The following is a 17,557-nucleotide window of genomic DNA, read 5'->3' on the forward strand; positions in this document are numbered from 1 at the left end:
AGTTTTGAAGGAAACAAAGAAAACGGATGTGTCAGGGTACTCCGATCATGACTGACGCAAACGTAAATAAACCTAAAACAATTACATGCAACACTGAATCACAGACACTTGTCGTCTGTGTAGGGTATGCTTCAAACCAACAGATTTTACACAAGTTGGATTATACAATATTTTTGTTTACAAGGTCTACTATAGAATATACCCTATCAAATGGTGCTTTTCCAACAGCTTACATTTTAACGTACAGCATTAGACATCAAAAGGACACAGCAGGTTGTGTTTTTTTTAAACCCTCTTTGATTCATCTTTTCTTTTTAAAGATTTCACAGCATAGCTGTAGCTGAGGACACAGCAAGCGACAAGCCAATAAAATACTGTTGTTTGAGACAGAAACGAAGTCCCGTGTTGACAACACCAGCACGGGCACAGTTCTTTGGACCTGTAGCAGCATAACACCACTAATGCATAAAATTGCATTAAATTGTCTAGGCGTGTGTCCTTTTGCACAAGTGTTGGGAGAGTCAGAGAGCTCCTCCAGTGGAGTCAGAGGGGTTCTGGAGCCTCAAAAAAAATTTGGGTAGCTCTGAACCACGACACAGGGGCCACTGTGAGAAACCTCATTTAACACCCTCTCCCTGTCACACATGCGCAGCATAGCAAAGGCTGATTTCACAAAGAAACCAAAACAAAAGGAAGGTAAATGGCTGAATGACACCTGTGAAGAAAGATTAACAGTGCACCACATCAAGTTGCTTAACAGCAGGATAACCTTATGCAATAACTCTCTGGAGCCAAAGAGTCTGGAACCTCAAGCTTCATAAAACACATTTTTCATCAGCGTGCACAAAACAAACACAACAATCACCACCACCCTTCATCTCCCGTTGCTTTGCCATCTGCAGTTGCACCCAGTGAGAGACAAGGCCAAAAGCTGCACCGCTCTGCCTTCTCACACTGGTAATTTCCACATCACGTACACACTGCACTCCCCTCTCGCAAACACACGCACACTCACTGCTCATCACTCTTCTTTCCCTACTTCGCAACAGCATTTCCCATTCTACAGATTTTGACACACAAGCTGTCTTTAAAACCAAGCAGCAAATCATGTTTTGGTTAGAAAGATGCCAGCCTGAAAGTAATCACGACAGAGGGAAAGAATGCCATTTTTACAAACTTCACAAAGCATTAACTTATGCATGCAGCATTTTTAAAGGCCACCCCACAGGAGGAAGGACAGGGAGCAAGTAGGCACAGGGTGTTGTGTGGAAAATGATTCACTTGCAGAAACAAACTGTAGACTCAGAGAGGTGAAATGATGGAAAACCCACTGACTTCAGTCACGTCAGGACTTCCCCCTCAACACACAGGCTGCCAAGAAAAGCTTTCAGCCATGCCATGCCAGATGGGGGAAAAAATCATGTTGAACAGTTAACTTTACCAGAAATTGTCACCAAGACATTCAGCCCTTCAAGTACATCCATTTGCTGGAATCGTCTTCGATTGATGAGCGGATAAACCTTCCCCTGACCGCTTCTGTCTAGCAGCATCAGACCACTTTCAGTGCCCACTAACAAGTTCACTCCTAGAAGAAACAAAACCAAAGATCCAAGTTAGTACGCAGATTTCCCACATATTCTGATCAACTGGTGCTTGATATAGCAACTGTCTTGTTTCAAGCAGGTCTAACCACTGCTGGTTGGGTCTCAGCTGCCTGCAGCCTAAAAGATCTCATGGTGTAGAGGCTCTCTACGTTACCTGCCCACAGTGACTACTGACACCAAACTGCAGCATTCAAGAGGGTGAAAAACTGGTAGACCATGGAAAGCTTTCTAGAGCACCAATTCCCAAACAAAAAGGCACTCTGATGTTGGAGAAGGGGTGAGGCACAAAGTGGTACCCAAGCTTATCTATTCCGAAGATGTATTAGCTCTTGGTAGGGGGGCTGGTAACAGGATGCTCTTGATAAGGACATTGCAAAAAAGCAGTGGTAAGGGCTTGGTCCCCACTGGAAGAAAGAGATTGTGGTGCAGCTCTCCTGTAAAAGGATAGGCACAGGGTTGGTCCTCAGCTACCCAACAACCTTTTCCATCTGAATGTTAAAACTAGAGGAATTATAGTAATTTTGTGTTTCCACAGACTTCTCCTAAAGATCAAGCAAATACAGATGAGAAAAGTCAGTAGGCCAGTTTCTTCATGCAAAAGTCCAAACATCCGCTGGCACGCTTTCCAAGAGTCCACAAAACCTTAGTATTTAAAAATCAATTACATTTTTTTAGTAATAAATATATGTACATATATAAGACTAGGTTTTAAAAATCTATTAATATATTATTACTCTTAAACTTTGTAGCTATTTATTTGCAATATTGTTTCAGTCCAGGAGCTCATAAATTGTGCAGAGAAAGGTCAGATACAGTACAGGGAATGGAAATCAAACCAAACACATGACTCGCTTTATTAGGCTTCTGTGTTGCAATCCCAAAGTAAAACTTGTCCTCCTTAAGCATGATAAAATAACGAAATGAGAAAAGCAAAACTCACACAAGATGATCATAGCTATATTGCTTAATGGCCTTAATCCCTAGTCAGACAATTAATCCCCAGATACAGCTATACCAGTGCCAATGGATGTATCATCTGGACTGATCCCATGATGAACCTTTCCTAAGGCGGCACGTGGGCTCAGTACACACGAGTCTGTGTCTCGGTGCGGTCTGCATCTATAGCAGTGACATGCCTTCTCACAGTATTGAAGAAGGATGAGGAACGGTACCTAAACACCACCGTGGCTACCAGGCATGGGAGCGGTTTGCAAAAGGGAGGACACGTTCACCCTGAGCCAGGGGGCACGAGGTGTCTCCCCAAGGGGACAGGGTGTTAGGGGGGAGCAGAGCGGCAGCCAGCAGGAGGTAATGATGGGGAAGGGGCCTGAGCTGCTGGTGCTGGGCCACTCTGAAAAGCCTCTGGATGGATGAGAAAAACAGATGTAGCCCATGGAGAGGTTGGAAACCATCACACATCTCCGTTCTCCTCTCTCTTGCCTTTTCAAGTAAGGAAACTTCAGAGGTCCTAGCAGTCCCCAGAAACCACCACATCTCTTTGCTCAGATTTGCTGCTCTGCTCCTCCTCTGCCTCCTCCAGGCAGGAGAGCCCACGGATGCCGGCAGGCACAGAGCCTGTCCTGGGAGAGGGTCTGCTGCTCTCCCAGGCTCTCCTTCCCCTGCTGACATCTCCTCCGTCCCCTTCCTGCCCTCCTCCTCCCTCTGCATCCCCCACATGGGTCTGCACCCACTGGATCCCATCCCACGGCCCCCAGGGGCATTTCGCCCTGGGGGAGTTTCACGCGGTCCATCTCCCGTACTGGGAGACATCCTCAAACTGGGAAGCAGCAGAAGGAAGCAGGGACAGCGAGGCACGCACTGAGTCAGGGCTCGGCACAGGCTGCAGCAGCACCAAACCAGCCAAGGAAGCGTCCAGTAGTCGGTGTCCTTCCTGCAGCTCCAGGACCCATTGACTAAAGCTGGAAGTGATTCAGCTTTGACATCTATTTTTGTATTTTTTCCAGCGTGGATTACAATTCAAAGCAAGCCACATGCAACCTGCTCCCTCGGGGTCCCTTCCCCTGTTTGCACATCGGTGCTCAATTGCTCCCACCTCCACCCTCATCTCTTCCTCTGCTGCCTTTGTGGTGCAGTTGCTTCTGCTTCAAGTTTACATGCACACCCGTCCCCAACCCCTTTCCTTAGCTATACGCATTTTGAGATGAAACTAATGAGGTACTATGTTGGTGGCAAGCAGTGCCTGTATTTTAAAATGCAGGCACTGTCTTTATTCACAGCCAGCAGAGCTCTTCTACTGCCACCCTACAATTAAGCAGTTCTGGTTTTTCAAACAAATGGAAATGCTTCCTGAAAAAGTAAACGCTCTCTGCGGAGGCTGGGTGTAAAAACCTATGCTACTGCATCCGTGTCATTAACGTTGACTTTCACCACTCAGAACTAGAAGAAACAGCATCACAAACCTAAAGCAACCTGCCAGATACTATGGCATTAGCACTGGTAAAGGCAAAGCAAAACAAAGCAAAGCAAGCCCCCCCTCTTTTTGAGTAAGAAACATCACCATGAAATGGCTTAATTTGCTTAAAGTAAAGGAAGCTAAACCTTATCAAGAAATAAGCATGTGTACCAGCTTGCATCACCATCAGCTTGGCCTTAAATGTTCAACAATGAAACGCTTTGTTACAGCTGTAAAACACCTCTAGGATTTTACACCTGTACTTTAAATCACCATAACAGTCAGATAAATAGATCAAAGAAATATAAAACCATTAACACAAATTGCTACTGGCAAAACAAGGCAGATCAGAGAAATCATGAGTCATCTTTACTGATCCCATACGATTTCTCTGTCTTCGCCCTATCACAGCCTGAAAGTTTACATTTGCGCAAGTCTTCATTTTATCAGATAATTATTCATAGGAATACATGCAGAAATAGCACTGGGGTAAAAATTCCCACCAGTAAATTCTGGAAATAAAGAAAACAGCAGATAGGAAGATAAGGTGTAAGGAGAGGTATTTAATTGACATGGCTAGAAGGATAGGACCACAGTGCTGTTCTGAGAAACAAGAAATGCTGGAAATAACCCCAAAAGAGAACTAAAGCCTTGGAAAGCGCTGTGAAAATGTAAACAAGAGAAGTACACTGTGTTACCTATACAATCATCATGTGACTCAGGGGAATGGCCAACTCTCTTCTTCATAGTTTTCAAAATGACATGCATGTGCACTTACAGTCTGTTAAGTTCAGGGATATTAGATAAATATGTACGTAACATACACAGGCATCATCTATTAACATCTAGATAATGAAAAAATTCAGGTGGCCCCATAGGTTCTGGCCAAGAAAGAAATGACACAGCAGAGAAAAGCTTTCGCTGGGTGTTGTAGCAGTGATTCCACATTGTAGCAGGCAACAAGCACTGCTCTAAGCCTTCCACCAGTGCAGGATCCTGACTAACTGTCTGACACCAACATAAATTATCCCTTGTGACAAGGTGGCCAGACACACTTGGTCAGCTGACATCCCATACCCGGCTTCTCTCTGCACTAACCACTCTTAACGAAACCAAGCCACAGTCACACACTGTAAAACATCCCTCCTACTCTTCTCTTTTCCCTCTTCCTTCCTATATAAACTGATGACTGAGGTGGAAAGTCATCTTACAAAACACATCTTAATCAAGGTCCGCAACAACACACTAGCAAAAGGCTCAAGAAGATGATTATTTTTCAAAAGAAATACCCTGTGTGCACCAGGTATACAACGCAAAAATGACTACAAGCTCCCAAAAGCTGCAAGAGATGTACTAGCAGGGCTTAGAGAGAGCTGAAAAGGACATCCTGATAGGCTGAATGAAGTCTGAACTGTGCCATCAGAAGCATGTATACAGCAGTGGGAAATCATATCAAAGCAGAAGCAACATACTGTAAAAAATATAATAATGTAATCAGCTCTTGCAAGAAAAAGATGTAAACAAGCATTGAATAAACGCAGAGAAAACAGCTATGGTTTCAGAGATACGTTCTCAAAGACTGTAAGCTCATAGTGGCACATCTGCACTTCAGAAGTGCAGGAGGCAAGGGAGGAACAGGTTTGCATTACCCCATAAGGCAGCACACAGTATCTCAGAATTGAATCTCTTCTTGTATTTGCGAATCTCTGGGGTATCACTCTGTGGCCGCGTATTCGTGGGATTCACATTGACAACTGATCCTTTCCGTGTAGGGTCTTGCCTTATTGCCTCTGATCTCATTGCTTCACTAGAAAATCCTACTGAAAAAGAGAAAAGTAAAGTACATGTAATATCCCTCAAGTGCTAAATTCTGGCCATATATTCTTTACACCATACAACCCAAATCAGTAACTGAGAATACTGAGCAAGTCTTTCTTTTTGTAAGAAATGTAAATGGAAAAAGAAATAAACTATGCAATCCCTTGCAAATCAAATAAAAAGCATGATGGTAACATTCGTAAGTATTTTAAAGAGCCACTGAAGTCACTGAACCCTTTTTCAATTGTCGTCTTCAGCTACTTTACTTACCCACAGAAGTCACAGTTGTCCCACTAGATGGAGAAATCTGTAGTAATCTGGGGTCTATAAAAGGTGTAAAGGAGGAGGAAGATTTGTGTTTCTGGAGTGTGTTACTAGCGGACTGAGTCTGCAATGTAAATTTCAACTTTATTAATATTAATGACAATAAAAAGCACGGATAACAACAACCAACATTTTTAAGTCACTACAGAATTATGCTACAGAGCCTCCCCAAGCGTTCATACTTCCTTTACAGATACACAATGCACTGCAGGCACCACACCTGAACTAGATACATATGCACACTGCACATGTTACAGCAAAATGTAATTAGCTAAATCGTCGTCCCTGTCAGCTCAGCTGCTAGCGAAGATTTTCAGGAGTGGCCACTACAGTCAGGCACAAAGCGAGGGAATGTTTCTTTTTTTAAAAATCTGCTTAAATGTATGTATACTATCTTATCTGCAAACTGTCCACTACCTACAACTTTTGAATTTATAAAGCATGTCCTAAAGTGAGTTAGTTTAATAAATTATGAAGTTTGATCTCTTGGCTTGTGCAACAAAATCAGAACCATCTGGGATCGAGCATTCACTTCTACAATGGATTATGTTTCAATGTCCACTACTGTTCATTCTCCCTATTTTGTTTAAACTGAGCCTCTTGCCAGAAAGCTGCAGCAGGTTCTTCCACCTTTATTTGACAAAGCAACATATTAAACCTGTATCGAACAAAGGGGCTCATTAGTGTGGAAGGTGTAGCAAACGGTGATATGAAGCTATGAATATGTAGTGGATAAAATCACTGGTGCTTGCTGAGTTATGTGGTCTAAACATGAAAAAACATAAAGAAAGGAAGAAGACAAGTGAAACAATGAGCTGTTAAAAGTGGAAATGGAACGACTTAAAAACCCTTGCCAGTTTAGTATTATAGTCACAACATTGCATACTGAAGCAGAATGGGACAAGTAAAAAAAAAAAAAAAGTATATATATAGATAAAGGGCATGCATGTGGGTAAATTATACCAAGCAGTACTGGGTTTTTGTTCAGCTTTATGCAAATGTAGTTAGAGACACTTCTTTATCATCAACTAATCAACCTCTGATCTTTCTAAGCCTCTACTCTCTGCAGAAAAAATAGCAATGGGTCTGAGGAGCGTATCACTCCCCGGCACAGCTCAATACCGAAAGACTCCTTCGCCACCAGCCACTGCCACAGCCTTCACTTCCCAAGCGGAGTTAACTGAACCCTGCTTATTTATTGCTTAGATCAAAATAATGAGCAAGCGTATCTCTGCATCAACCAACTGATCTCTATAATCTACAAGAGTGTGCTTTTAGAAAGATCAAAGACCAATGAAGCATAGCCGAAAATTAAGTATGCTAACCCAATTTCCAGGAGAAAACCCTCCCACCCACCCTCCTGCTACGTGGTTCAGAAGCATTTTTGATCCTGCGGTAAACACGTGCATTGCCATCAGCCTACCCAGCTCACGGCGAGCACTTGCACGCCTACCTGGCAGGACGGCCCTGAGAAGCAGCAGCTTCTTTTCACCGAGTTCTGCTCCCCCTGTACCGCTCCTGCTTGCGTACAGAAAGAGGCTCTCCCCGAAAGCCAGGCTGGCCACCCAGCCGGGAGCAGAGCCACCACGCCAGGCTCCTCGCTTACTGCTAGGGTTGGGAAGGGGCAAATAATGCCCTTCGTTCACACTCCTCTGCTGGCAGGGGTTACACACACGTGAAGCACCGGTCTTGCCCACCAGCCCTGGGTGAGTAAGGGAAGTCACCGTCCCGGGATCAGCCCAGGACAGCACAAGAGGGAGCTTCCCCCGTGGCGAAGCCTTGCTTCTCCACCTGGACGCAACCAGTGCGGGTGGAGGACGGTCATCTTTGCACAGCTGCTTTTGAGAGTACACACGTACTTGGAAAAAACCCAAAGATTTCCCCCCATTCGTTATTTGAAAACAACAATACCCCAGGCTTTTACAACCCTCCCGGGCAACACCTGATCTGTTCACCCAGCCCACGTGGCAAGCTTTAAAGAGCAAAATCCCTCCACGGCCGCTTCCTCTCCCAAAGGGTGAGTTTCCACAAGCAGCTCCTCATACGTGCGGAGTTACTAGCCCAGCCTTTACTGACAAAGCCAAAAGTAACCGCTAATTTTTAAGAGGCACACTGCTTGCAATTAGCCTGCTCCCGGAATAAAACAGAATTAAAAAAAGAGTATTGGCTTGAAAATGCAGTAGTCAAGTTTAGTTTAAAACGTACGCCATGCAATTAATGACTCACTAAGAAGAAGCAAAAATAGTAAACTGGCAAGTTTGGCGTGGGACTGCTCTAGAGTTAAGGGCTTCTTACACAGAACTGAAATGTGTTATTTGGGAGGTGGGAACAAAGGTGACAGAAAAAAAAAGCAGGGGAGATTGGCTGGAGTTCCTTTGCAAACTAGCTACTAGGCAATGCTGCTATAACCCTACGAAAGCAGCCAGCTGTGGTGTAAGACATACCTCATTAGTAGTTAGCTTGTCCTGGGGTGTCTGTGGGGACATGGTGGGTGTCGGCTGGCTGGAGGATGGGGAGGAGGAGGTGGAGGAGGTGGAGGAGGAATGGCTTTGCTGTAAGAGATCTGGCAAGAGGTGAATGCGACCGGCAAAGCCATTGCTCTCATGATGGCTGGCACGCTTTTTGTCAACTGTACTCTGTAGAAAAAACAGGCACACTTGTCTTGCTCAAGTGCTGCTTAAAGGTCTATATCCCTAACAACCTCTCTCCTTCTCTCCCTCGCTCGCTTCCTACCTTTTTACATTTATTTTTTAATTTATTTTTAAAAATAAGCTGATATAATACATGCCTTGATGCCTGGATGGAAAGGGGAAGTGGGCAGAGCTACTAGAATTCAACAAATTCCCACCTCTTCCGGCAGGCAAAAGCTTAGTTCATGTGGTTGACTTGCACAGCCAGTTACACTAATTAACAGAAGAGTAACTGCACTGGTAAGTCTTTCACCACAATGCGGACAAGCACATTTTGGGGGGTGGGGGGAGGATTTCTTCCCCTATTGTTTTGTTTAAAACTAACTTAAATCCTATACAGATATGAGCTTGGACTGTCTGGTGAATGCCTTCAGCTAACTATTTAAAACAATAAGCATGAAATCTTAATTTTCAAACCACAGGGCTCAATTAAGAAATTGGCATTCAGTTGTGAAATTCAGAAATGTGATTACCGAGGAAACTCCTATAAGCTAGCACGCTCATTAACACACGAGCTCATTTAAAGCAGGGAATCGTTATCTTTCAGAGGCACAAGAATGCAGTATTTTCAGAATCAAAGGCAACAACACAGCGCTCTAGCTCTGTCCACATTCTCTGCCTCGCCACCTATTTTGCTTCTCTGTTCCCCCACGCTAACTGTTGCATGAATTTGTATGTACATGTGTGTGTATGTCATCTGGTTGGTCTGTATGCCCTCAACTACAGGTTCAAAACAATTTAAAAACCCTGAACGCTCCCCCCCCAGCCTCCCTCCCAGCCCCACTCCTGAGAGCCACGTTTGGTTCTATGGTAAAACTAAACTAAGTTCTTGCTCCAGGTACTTGCTCCGCACACCTGCAGCTTTTCTACCCTTCTCTCCCACAGACTTTGAGGTACTCTGCATGGTGCTGCCATGGGTGTCACTGGAAAGCATGCAAAACAGAAGCAAGGGGTGAAGGGCTACTCTCCTCTTTGCATGCATCAAACATCTTGCTCATCTGAAATTCACTACAGCTGTGTCTTGATAATACGAACAACAAATATAATGTAGAAACAGCATGGGTGAATGAGCGAGTGGGTTAATGAGCACAGAAAAGGTGCAGCACTGCACAGGGAAGGAAAAGCAATACCTGTCGGACAATTAAGGTGCCCTCCTTAGAAGGAGTCAAGGCAGGTTCACTCTCCACATCGTCATGGACGATCATCGTTTTCACTGACTCTGTTTCACCATTGCTCAAGTTCAACGTTGACCTATTTGCCGGACAAGAAATAAATGGAGTGAGATAATAGCACTCGTGCCCCAGCTTTTGCTGCCCCACACCAAGGCACACTCAAAATTGATTTATATTGGGACCAGAGTGGAATATTTACATAGCCTGCCTAGAAAAGCTTCTCTATTAAAAAAAAAAAAAAAAGTCAGGACTTTGTTAAACAACGCTTCTTGTTTTATAACAAATCAAGGAAGAAGAGGGAAAGGACGCAATTTATAGAAGCCTACTTTTTGAAAAGGTTACCCTCAGTGTTTGAAAATGTGAACATACAAGGCTATGTCTTGCTCATAAGATTGTTGTCAGCTGAAAGAACTAACATACAAGCCAAAATACCCAACGTCCTTTTCCTTCAACCCCCCAAGAGGGAAAACAGAAGCAAAACAGTGTTACAAGAACTAACACTGCTCGGACATCATCTGGTCCAGATGTAGATTCATCTGCTCCTTCTTGTTCCATATCATCATCTTCCTCATCTGTCGTCCCTGACTCCTCACTTGAGGATGAATAATCTGTTACTTTATGTGGAGGTCGCACATCCTCTACTGCTCGCAATTCCTTTGCCAATGCAGTTAAATCCTGATGGGAGAGGGAGGAAAAAACTGATGTTGCAACGAAGAGAGGAGAAGAGTTTGCAAGACAAACCCACAGGATTAGTGCCTGAGTTTGCTCACTTGTCCACTGCTATGTTTCCATAGCCCCAGCAGTATTGTTTCCTTTGATTTATTCATTCCTGATAGTTACCAAACTCATTTTCTGATAAATTAAAGCACCAAAAGAGTCAACCTAAGGAGGCCTTGCCATCTTATAGAAAAACGTGCATACTCTGAATCCAAAGTATCTGATTATGACTTCAGTTTATCCCATTATACCATCTGAAGGACATATACAAGCACCCAGACCCACTCTCACACAGTGGTTGACTGTCACAGTTCATTTTCCTAAACTTTGCAGGTTAATAGCATCCAGCACAAGAAATCTAGGCAGCAAGGTAGCAGAAAGATCCTAAGAATTATTGAGCCAACCAAGGCACAGTCGCAGAGAGCTGATCTCCTTGAAACCTTTTGATCCATCTCCAGTTGCATGGATCCACGCTAAGGAGTTCACCTGAGAAGTCAGATTCATTAGCACCATCTCAGTCGCACACAACTGTCAAGTAGTATGGGACGTAAGCTGCTTTTCTGTCTGCAGCCTGGAGTGTGGGCAAACCAGGTTTGCAGTCAGTCCAATCTGCTCTCAATTGTGTAGCTATGCTTTATTTAGCTCAACACAGTTTATGGCAAATACTTCACACATTATACTATGAGAAGTGAAGGACCAACCTCTATGTTTCTTTAAGAAAGCAGCTTTAACTGACAGATTTGGGTGCTAGTGCAGTATCATAATAGCAAGAGAAAAAAGTTTTAAGGAAAGTTGGAAACACTGTGAAAACCCACTGTGATCCTCAGATACAACTGGACATGGAGCCATAATCAACTGTAACAGCAGCCAGATAAAGAAAATGTCAGAAATCTTCCCCAGAAAATAGCAACAATTTAAGGTCTTACCACTTCTCCCTGCACCATTCAGCCCAGCATTGGCACATTCAGGTCAAATGCACGATCATTGGTCCAGCCCCAGGAAGGAAGCACAGGATTGAAAGAGAGAAAGGCAAAGGTTAGGAAGGAAGAAGACCAGAGAGCAGAAATCAATCCCAGAAGCAGAGCAAATTCTAATGTTTAAAGTACTGTGATGTGTGCAGGCAGTTGCAGAGCCCAGGACATGCTGCTAGGCCCACAGATACAAACTCCAACTCCAGCTGAAGTTCACCCCCAATGGCACCATGAATGGAAGCTCACACTGTACTTCTTGTGCCTACCTGAAAGAGAGGTGGGACAGGGAAAAGTGGATGCGACTTACAGCAGGCTTGATAGGTCTGAAGACTTCCTTTTTCTCTTCAGGCTTTTTAGGTGCACTTTCGTGACGCTGCGATGGCGAACCCTCTGATTTGGATGATGCTGCATATGTCAAGACCCCGAAAGAACAGAGAACAAAGATTTAGCAGGAAGCTAAAACATGTTTTCTTACTTCACTTTGGAGTAGGGAAGAGAGGTGAGAAGGCTATCAGGCAGTGCCTGACAGCAAGACCTAAGTTTCACTGGTTCACTGTTACATCGTCCCCGAAGGACTACACAAAAAACCAATGGAAGCTGTGATCTGTATAGGTGCAGCTGACCTATGACTGAAGCCAAAGTAAACTGTCACACACTTGTAAATCAAAGAGGGTAACTCGAGTGTGGCCACAAGCTGGAAAAACTGCATCAGCATCCAGTGTACCCCAGCTGAGACGTAGCTGTAGCAGTCTGCACCCCGTCAATAACTGCCAAGGAGATAGGCAACAAGCATCAAAATGTGCCCTGGCACACATGAGGACGGGAGCTATGAGAGCATGGAGACTTGGCTGTTTGCACATAGGAAAATGCCACAGTGACTGGATGTGAATCAAAGAATAATGAAACACTTTCACGATGACTTCTGCGCCTACCGTCTTTCCCAAGCAAGGACACACAGCCAACGGGGGGGTACTGGAAGCTAACCCATCTTTGATACTGCATGCTCCAAGATCCTTCCCAGTGAGGGTTATCATCCTTCATTACTGAGTGTTTCACAACTTAATTAATTTAGAAATGCAACATTATGAAGGGTGGGGGAAGGACTTACATCTCACCCGGAACCGCTCTCCAGACCCACTCTGAGAGCCGGGGTGGGAGCCAGGCTGTGAGCCAGAGTTGCTTGAACCCGAAGAACTGCCACTGCCCGGCCTTGGTACGAGCTTCTCCACCCTTTCCCACAGCAGACGAGGCTCTATATTGCTGTATCAGGGGAGGGAAGAAAGTCTTTGTCACACACTTCAGTTTCAGATTCCCATTTCTAAACTCAAACATCACTCCTCTTCAGTGTTTTGCTAATAACTCATCTGAAAGAGCACTTAACACTGAGCTGAGGGCATCAGTGATGCTTCACAACCTGGGCAGCGGCTCCCCTTGAAATATCTATTACCTTATTTACTATGGTAAAAAAAAAAAAAAAAAAAGTTAGGTGGGTGTAAGGTATTCTTTTTATTTGAAACTGTCTACCTGCCATTCTTACTTATCTAACCTAAAGTGGACAGTTCTCTCAGCCTGCATGCAGCAGGTTTAAAATTGGCTCAGAATTGCCCTGGCCACCCAAGCACAAGCCAAAAAGACATCACTGCCTGTCCTTCTCAGTATACCCTCACCCCTGTCCAGTGAGCCAATTCCAGGGTGGCCTGTCCATGTTGCTCTGCTGAGCTCTGGAGGCAGCCCCTTCCTCCTCCTTCCTGACCTCAGATGCTCTGTGTCACAGCTCACGGATGTTTCTCCCCCTCTTAAAGGCTGGGTCTGGCTGAGAGGCCAGAAAGTTTCTGAGATCTCTTTGCTTTTAGATGTTAGGAACAATTCTGCTACCAATAAGCCCCGCAGTATGCCCACGATGACCTGTTGCACCAAAAGGCAAGATGTTCATGAATGGCCACATTTTTTCAGAAATCTTAAGGATATTTTGAAATTATTGCTAAAGTTACGGGCCAGGCAACTCAAAGCAGGAGAGGGAAGAAGAAATTTTGCCAGTGTTTGTTGGCACGTGTGCTGCAGCAGGGGAAATTAGTATTTATCATTACTGAAAAGGCATCCAAATTCATCTTCCTTTCACATCCAACAGACAATGCCAAAAGCTCTCTGGAAATGCCTGGCTTCCCATAAGCCTTTTCCTTCCAATTCGAGAAAAGCGAGGACATGTACGCTTACAAACCTCGTGGAGTTTCGTTGACCTGCTTGGTTATTTTGCTGCCCGCTACCCTGCAGTGGAGAATCGCGGCGGGACAGGACTGGTGATCGGGACGTTGTTCTCACAGGTACCTTGGGAGAAAAAAGGTTGTGTTAAACCCATGAAGAGGAGAGACAGAAGAGGAAGATTAAACATCTCCTGCTACAGAATATATTCTTAAGATTTTAACAACACTTAATTCTAAGTCCAAGCTAGCATCAATGACCAAAAGCAATAAACAAACACCCACAAAACCAAGAGCCTTAGTTGGGATGCTGTTCAGATTTTGAGGAGAACTCAAAAGTTTAGCCTTAACATTAAGTAGTGTTTAATAGTTACCACACAAACACATACACACCCCGCTACCCTCCAACTACTGAGACATTTAAAAAGAATATGGCATTTTGACTGAAGCAGGGGAGGCACAAAGCAATTTGCTGAAACAGCATGAGAATTAGGAGAATAAGCTCAGGGGAACCAAACAAATGCCCGGGAATGGATCAGCAGAAGGCAAAGACTGGTGGGGGAGCAAGAATATACTCAGAAGAAGCAAATCCCAGTGGACGGGAAGGGGGTGGGAGGGGAGAGGAGGAGGAAATATATTGAATGTTTCCTTTTTGTTCAGTTCCATCTCAATTTTAAGTATGTGTATGATTCATAGTTTGGGTTGCTAACAGATGAAGAGGAAAATTAACTCTGAGCAATAACCTCAGGGATATTTTAAATTCTTTCCTGAATATGGTAATGATTTTTTAACTTTGCATAATAAATTGTCTCTCTGAAATAGCTGCATTCTGTAAATAACTGCCAATTTTATATTAAGCTTCAATATTGTACTTAAGGTTGATTACCATTAACCCATTGACTGAACACCTACATTACGATCTGCCTTTCAAAATACTGTTACCAATGCTGGCACAAGGGCACAGTCTTCCCAGTGCCCAGGGTATCACATCCTTAAAAAAATAATAATTAATAATAAAAAAAATAGCACACATCTGTCTTTCTACTTCTTACCCTTGGAGGCACCTCGTCACTGTCTGATCTAGCCCAAGCCTTTTGGGTGGGGTCGGGTACCTCCGACTTAGAGTCAGAACTCTGATTTAGCACTTCACTGCGTGAAGGTGGATATGGGTCCTGGGAACGAAGATGGTGATGAGCAAATTTGGGAGAAGGGTCACTGAAGGAATGGGATCGCGAGACAGGGGAAACATTGTTCTTGAGAGATGCCAGATGGGACCACTGTACCTTACAAGAAAACAAAACATAAAACATTCAATGCGCTCAGTATAACTGGCTTTCCAATTAACACAGAATAAAGGCAGGTGGGGCGGGCAGAGACAAATTGGTTATGGCATTAGGTAAGCGTGGGGTGGAATCAATGCACTTAAAAGCAAGGCAAGCGCCCAAAGAACGTAACAGACTGAAAATACAGCACATATGCATTTTTTTGTGAGATACGCTCTCCACATACACATACACTGGTGCCCAGTAAAAAAGGGGACCTAATATCTGCACCGTGAGCCTGAGTCCAAAGGCCACTAAAGACAGAAGTTGCCATCCATTCCCCGGTCTTCAGTGGGCTTTGGTCAGCTCTCATGGTAGCACTGGTGGGCTGGGAAATTTGAAGCAGATATTCAATTGAAGAAACGTACAAAATCAAAGAATGCTGTAAAATGTGCAAACCAACAGACATTTACGTTACCTAATAAATTTAGGAACTGGATACAGTTCCAAACTTTTGGAGAAAGACCATAACGCAAAAGCCTTTATTCCTTTACAGTCATTGCAATATATATAAAAAACCCCATAATATATATTGTATATAGTATACATATGTACAATGCATATTATACTTACACCATATATGTACCATATACTGTACATATACACGTATTTATACACAAACTAAGCGCACACATGTACACACACACATATTCAATTACACATACTGAGAAGGCACAACAGTGACTCCAGAGTCGGACCTCCATTGGGATTTCCACTGAAATCCATACTGACCCTTCAGCCTACTCCCTCCTTGTGCAGAAACCTGCATTTCAGAGTTAATTTCTGAAACTATGGAGGAGGAAAGGTCATAACTGAGGAACACACTATTTTCACACCTAATAATTAAGCAAAACTTTGCTTTCAATCCCAGTTTCAGTAGGCTGGTTGTATTTGTTTTTATATGATCGTTATTTCCTCAATTTTAATACACACAGCTGTTGAAGAGCCTGACTATCATTAATGTGAGTGGAAGACCCAGACTTTAAAAGTAACTGGCACAGAGAGCATGAAGATGCAAGTCCAATATTTTGAAATAGTCAGAGAGGTTTGAATAAAAGCCAGGAATTAATGAGTAAGAGATGAAGTTCTGTCCCAATTTCTCCCACTCTCCCGTCTGTTCAAACTCTCCTGCTGCCCAAAAGAGTTGCAATACCTAGTCACAATCAGGGATGGTTTTAGCTTGCACTGTCATCAACAGCCTTAATTTGGGAGAAGAAAATTCTGCATGGAAACAGAGGAACTGAATGCAGAACTATACTGTTTAATTTAGCACATCTAAATCACTCAGAATTTATGGGCTATGTCTAAGTTTTAGACAAAGGTTACTTTTTAAAGTTATGCTGTAATTCCTAAGAGATACAGATGCCAAGATCTGAAGGCTCTTCATTAGGAAACAACAGAATGACGGCAGCCACACAGCTCAGTGGTTTCAGCCTCTTTTTGATTTTCCAGGGGTGGTACCGAGCTCTATTTAGCAACAGGCCTACTGACAACAAACTTGCTTTTCTTAGTCATGTTTTGTAAATCTCTTTGAAGCAGTGCTCCTACTATTAAAAGCCACTTGTTTAGTTAGCTTTTTCTGCAAGAATTTAAAAAACCAAGCAAGCTCACTTCTTTCCTGAGCATCCTTTTTGGTAGTAAATATCTTGCACAGATCAAATTCTGAATTGTAGAAGTGTACTGCAACTGTCACCAGTGTTTAGCCCACCATTCCTCTGTTGCACAGATAATAACGAAATGCAACAGTTCAAATCTAGATCTAATATTAAAAAAAAACCCAACCACCAAACACCACCACCAAAACCACAAATCCATCAGTTTATCAATAAAATAAGCAAAAACAGACAAAGAGCAAATCTACTGAATAAGCTGCTTTGTGTAACAGCGCTACCCTTTACAAGGCTTTCTAAGTGCCAAGATCTGCAAATTTGAAGGAAACATGTTGGGACTTCTGCATTTCCTCCAGGCTCACCAAGATTTTCCTGGGCACTTACCTGGGGCTCCATCGGCCTCTGCAGGGCAGGCTGAGCAGGTTCTGAGTTTCCGTTGGAAAAGGACTCTGATCTTGAAGGCACTGGTGGCTCCAACACTTTGCCCATCTGTTTAGACTGTGCTTCAGGGGAGCCCTGATTAGTTTTTCTAAATCTCTCCTCCACCTAAGCCAAAATAAATGGAGGTTAAGCCTGGAGTCAATAAAACCAACTACACTAGAAATATGACGATGAGTACCACCTTTTCTTTACCATAAAGAAACCAAATACATTTGGGGCTTGGCAGGATTTTTTCCCTACCGCTTTCACCAGCACTGTAAAACACAGAGTGAACTGC

At 43.6% G+C, this 17,557-nt stretch overlaps 1 protein-coding gene across 13 annotated transcripts in view; it reads right to left on the reverse strand.

Annotated features, from left to right (window-relative positions):
- MAP4K4 (mitogen-activated protein kinase kinase kinase kinase 4) overlaps window positions 1-17,557 on the reverse strand; it is a 171,410-nt gene that overhangs the window by 15,268 nt on the left and 138,585 nt on the right. For 2 of the 13 annotated variants that reach the window (XM_029998681.2, XM_029998676.2), the window contains 12 exons: window positions 17,224-17,385; window positions 14,960-15,190; window positions 13,928-14,034; window positions 12,818-12,969; window positions 12,017-12,114; window positions 11,665-11,673; window positions 10,521-10,696; window positions 9,980-10,100; window positions 8,604-8,795; window positions 6,106-6,223; window positions 5,667-5,837; window positions 1,442-1,585 (listed from right to left, as the gene is read on the reverse strand). In XM_029998681.2, coding sequence (XP_029854541.1) covers window positions 1,442-1,585; window positions 5,667-5,837; window positions 6,106-6,223; window positions 8,604-8,795; window positions 9,980-10,100; window positions 10,521-10,696; window positions 11,665-11,673; window positions 12,017-12,114; window positions 12,818-12,969; window positions 13,928-14,034; window positions 14,960-15,190; window positions 17,224-17,385 — 1,681 coding nt within the window. The remainder of the gene's footprint in view (window positions 1-1,441; window positions 1,586-5,666; window positions 5,838-6,105; window positions 6,224-8,603; window positions 8,796-9,979; window positions 10,101-10,520; window positions 10,697-11,664; window positions 11,674-12,016; window positions 12,115-12,817; window positions 12,970-13,927; window positions 14,035-14,959; window positions 15,191-17,223; window positions 17,386-17,557) is intronic. The other 11 variants (XM_041119526.1, XM_029998682.2, XM_029998679.2 and 8 more) reach the window with 10 other exon arrangements.

Source organism: Aquila chrysaetos, chromosome 23, assembly GCF_900496995.4.
Source record: "Aquila chrysaetos chrysaetos chromosome 23, bAquChr1.4, whole genome shotgun sequence".
In the NCBI taxonomy this organism is placed as follows: Eukaryota; Metazoa; Chordata; class Aves; order Accipitriformes; family Accipitridae; genus Aquila; species Aquila chrysaetos.